This window comes from Cydia splendana, chromosome 9 (genome assembly GCF_910591565.1).
Source record: "Cydia splendana chromosome 9, ilCydSple1.2, whole genome shotgun sequence".
NCBI lineage: Eukaryota > Metazoa > Arthropoda > Insecta > Lepidoptera > Tortricidae > Cydia > Cydia splendana.
In genome coordinates, this window is record NC_085968.1 from 3,491,694 (window position 1) to 3,496,068 (window position 4,375).

Sequence of the window (4,375 nt, forward strand, 5' to 3'; positions counted from 1 at the left end):
CATTGACATAGATATCTATGGACTGGCCTTACGGGCACTAAAAATGGTACTAGTTCAGCGGTGTTACTCACGAATTCCAGCCAATCGTACAGTCTAACGCAACTAGTTGCGACCAATAGCGCGCGTGATGCGAACTCATCAACTAATCGCGCGCGTGATGCGAACTCATCAACCAATCGCGTTGTAGCGGTGTCACACCGCTGTACTGGCCCCTGTCATGCCTCATTATTATTGCCCGTAAAGCCAGTCCTTAGATATCTTTGTCAATGATTTTATCAGTATCTTAGCAGTTGCAAAGGGTTGAGCCTGCTCACGTCTGCTAAATCACATTTTATGTTTATTTCTCTTTAATTTAGTTTGGAAAGATGAAGATTTCTTATTGGCCGTTCTTCTGTTATTGACGTACTTAGCATTTGTACTCCGCATCGGACCAGCCCTTATGAAGAACCGGCCAGCTTACAAATTGACTGGAATATTACTAGTCTACAACGCTATACAAGTGTTGATATCTCTGTATTTAGTTAAAATAGTAAGTACAAACAGCAACACTCCTAACTGTACATCGGTGGACCTTATTACAAAAGGCATAAGGTCCAACGATGTACAGTTAACAGTGTGGGCGATGGTACTACTTATACTGTTACCAAATTTAGAAGCGTTGGTGATATGTAATAAAACATACAGGCATAACGGACTACGAAAATGGACCGGTCAGCTTATCAGTTTCTCGCTTTCATAGCTGCGTGTTTAAAGGTCACTGACGAGCCTTCCAACAGTCCAAACAGCGTGGCTGCACTCCAAAATTGGTCCATGAATGTCAAAAACGTACTATGTTTAATATTAGGATGACGTCCATTTGGATGAATCCATTGTAACGGCATCCATTTGGAAGGCTCGTCAGTGGCCTGCTTAACGGACGTACGGCGCACCACCAACATCGAAGTCACAGACCGTATAAAGGACGCGGTCCGGTGCGCCTGTTTGTTAGTGCTATAATATAAATGTGTCACGGTAGACCCACCAGAGATCAGAGGGCCTACCGCGAACCACGTTCGACGTGTTGCCTCACCAAGTGTGACAGGGAGATAACACGTCGAAAGTGATTCGCGGTAGGCTCTTTGTTCACAGATTTGCCGGCCATACTCATTTGTCATACATGTATACTAGGGATGTTGCGGATAGTCGCATCCGCATCCGCATTCGCGGAACATCCGCATGATTTTCAACATCCGCATCCGCATGAAATCGATGCGGAGCATCCGCATGATGCGGATGTCGACCAAGTCGGTAACAGGAACGTATTAGCGGCGGCGCCGGCGGCGTAAGTTTTAGGTAATTTCGTCATTATATATAACGAAATCGTCTAGATCCCGAAAAGTCGGCCAAGTTACCTACTGTTTATTAAATAAAACGCACCTATATTCTTGCTCAAATACTAAACGTTTCGTTTTTTTTTTAATAAAATTGCTAAAAATGTAATATTTGACGTTTTTTAAGTACCTTATCTTGACATCCGCATCCGCATCAGCGGATGTGAGACTTTAAATATCCGCATCCGCATCCGCGGATGTCAAAAAATCTGCATCCGCAACATCCCTATGTATACCCCAATGTTCTCAATAACTTATTCTCACTTGATAAGTGTTATTGAATCTTAGATGTACACGTAGAGTCGCCATCGTAGGTATACATAATGTATATCGAAGAGGCCAAGATGTTTACAAATAAATGAACAAAGCTTGTGTAGACGTTATCCATGTTCAGATATATTTGACCTCCTTAGCCGATCCGATATACCTGATGCGACTGTACTTACCTATAGATCTACTAATTAATATTCAGTATAATTTTATTAAAGTCCGCCCCATGTTTATGTCGATTCGTTTAATACATAATTGGATAAATCGCACAAGAAGTAAATAATGATACTAAATGTTTCTTTTTCTAGTGCTTAAGAGAAGTTCTGGAAACCGGTTTGTTACCCAGAAAATGTTATATGTTCATTGAAGAATATTGGAACTTGGTAAGTACCAAAAACAAAGCAAACAATAAAAACTATTTTACAAAAAAATAATTTAGTTAATTATTATAGTTGCATCACAGGTTGTATTAATGAGCTCTAATAAAAGCCATACCTACGTGTAAAAATAGCTCATAATAAATTGTCAGTAAATTATTTAAAAAAATGCAAGTACTTTTTGGTAATGGTGAAATTTTGTCAAAATTCATTCCGAAAAAAATGCAAAAGATTAAAAATTTGGTCAAGATCATTATCTTATACAGACAAGAGGTATAAGCCGTATATTCTCTTTCATTTTATTCCAGGCTTACATCGGAAACCGTCTCTACTTCTTCGCCAAAGTCTCCGAACTTCTTGACACGATATTCTTCGTTCTCCGAAAGAAGAACAACCAAGTATCCTTCCTCCACGTCTACCACCACACTGGGATGGTCCTCATCTACTTCCTGTTCAAGAACCACCCCTCGCACGTCACCAGTGTGATGCGTCTGGTGAATTCGGCGGTGCATGTGGTCATGTACGGGTATTATAGCTTGACCGCTATGGGACCTAGTGTGGCTAAATATTTGACGTGGAAGAAGTATATTACGTCGATGCAGTTGGTGAGTTGGGTTTCCTAATTCAGAGGGTTTACCGTGTAAAAGAAAATCAATATTTCTTTAACTACCTCTCTATCGCTCTTGATAGAGGCAGGTAAAGAAATTTCGATTTTCGTTTTGTGCAGTAGCGCCTCAGGCTTCAAATTCATATTATTAATTTATTAGCTCGGCCGTCAGAGTTCGTTTGACCGTTTTGATAAAGGTTTCCAGCCAAACTCAAGTAGGTCTAGGTATCAAAATATTTTTTGTTAACGAAAGTTTTTAGCCTATAAAGTGTCCCACTGCTGTGTTCCAATATTCTCAATTAACTGCAGCATCCGTCCAGTTACTGATGAGACGTGTCCAGGTCGTCCCGCCATCTCCTCTCCCAAATATTTTATATTATAAAATTTGCCGAGACTCATCATTTATACCTCCTGTTTCCATCTCGACACAAGCATTTTGCTCATATATTAAGGTAATGTGTAGGGGAGGTGGGCACCATTGGGCAGTCGGGAGAATCGGGCACCCCCTTGTAAATAGTCCTGATTTACAAAGGAGTTCCCGAGCCTCCCGACTGCCCAATGGTCCCTTATCTCGTCTACATGTATAAAGTTGAATTATCGAGAAGATGGAATTGCATTTGTAGTGGTTGTATGCTGATAGTACAAGAAAATAGAAAATTCAAATATAGAATGCCTGTAAACAAACAATACTACTACATATGCAATTCCACGCTCTCGATGATTCAACTTATATATATATTATTTTGTTATTGGTCATATATAATTTAATACCATGTTTTTTTTCAGGTACAATTCTTCTTCTTCATCATTTACTCCATAGCTGCAGATCTAGTATCAGAGTGTCCGTTGTCCATGGCACACACAATATATCTAGTTTCTCATGTAGGAATAATTGCTGTGTTCTTCGGAAACTTTTACAGACAAAATTATCTCAAGAAGCGTAAAAATAACGGTAACGAAGTTGGAGAAAACTTTTGCCCAGTAATTCAGAAGAACGAATAATAATAATATGTAAAGTCAATGTGGAGAAGACCGGCATATATATTTTTTTGCTATAATAAAAGTAAACAATGAACAATACAACAATTAAGTAGGTATAATAGCATAATAGATATTATAATTTTAATTTTAATGTATGATATATTGATAAGGGAATCTAATAAATCATTGTAATTTGATCCTTTGTTCTGTTTCTTTACATCAAATAATTTTATATGAACCTAACATTCATAATTTAAGTACCTAAGTCAAAAATCGTCAAAAATTGATGACGTAATTTATGGACAGCCCCTATCCTAATATTCGATCCCTTATGGGACCTCTTTATTTTACGTATTGTAGGTAGAGTCTGGCTACCACTGGCTACTGAAATATTACTACTTTTTTTACTATAAATAGATCGATTGAAAATTTGCAAAAAATTATAGAGTTAGACCAAGAAAAGTCTGCAGCGATTTTGATAGCCCACGCAGTGCAAGTATTATTCTAAATGTCAAACATCTATCTATGAAATTATGACGAATATTATGTAGTACAATACTGCTAGAATTAGACCAAGAAAAGTCTGCAGCTGTGGTCTGCAGCGATTTTGATAGCTCGCGCAGTGCAAGTGTTATTCATACGTCATCATTTCATAGATGTTTGACGTTTAGAATAACACTTGCACTGAGTGGTCTATCAAAATCGCTGCAGACTTTTCTTGGTCTAACTCTTGCAAATTTTCAATCTATCTATTTAAGCAGTTAGGCCTA

General features: G+C 38.3%; 1 protein-coding gene across 1 annotated transcript; it reads left to right on the forward strand.

Annotated features, from left to right (window-relative positions):
- The first annotated feature begins 436 nt into the window (after window positions 1-436).
- On the forward strand, window positions 437-3,626 carry LOC134793872 (very long chain fatty acid elongase 2-like). The gene is made up of 4 exons (XM_063765586.1): window positions 437-529; window positions 1,949-2,023; window positions 2,326-2,622; window positions 3,411-3,626. Exons 1-4 carry the CDS (start codon window positions 440-442, stop codon window positions 3,624-3,626), a joined length of 678 nt encoding a protein of 225 aa, XP_063621656.1. The 5' UTR covers window positions 437-439.
- Window positions 3,627-4,375: the final 749 nt, after the last annotated feature.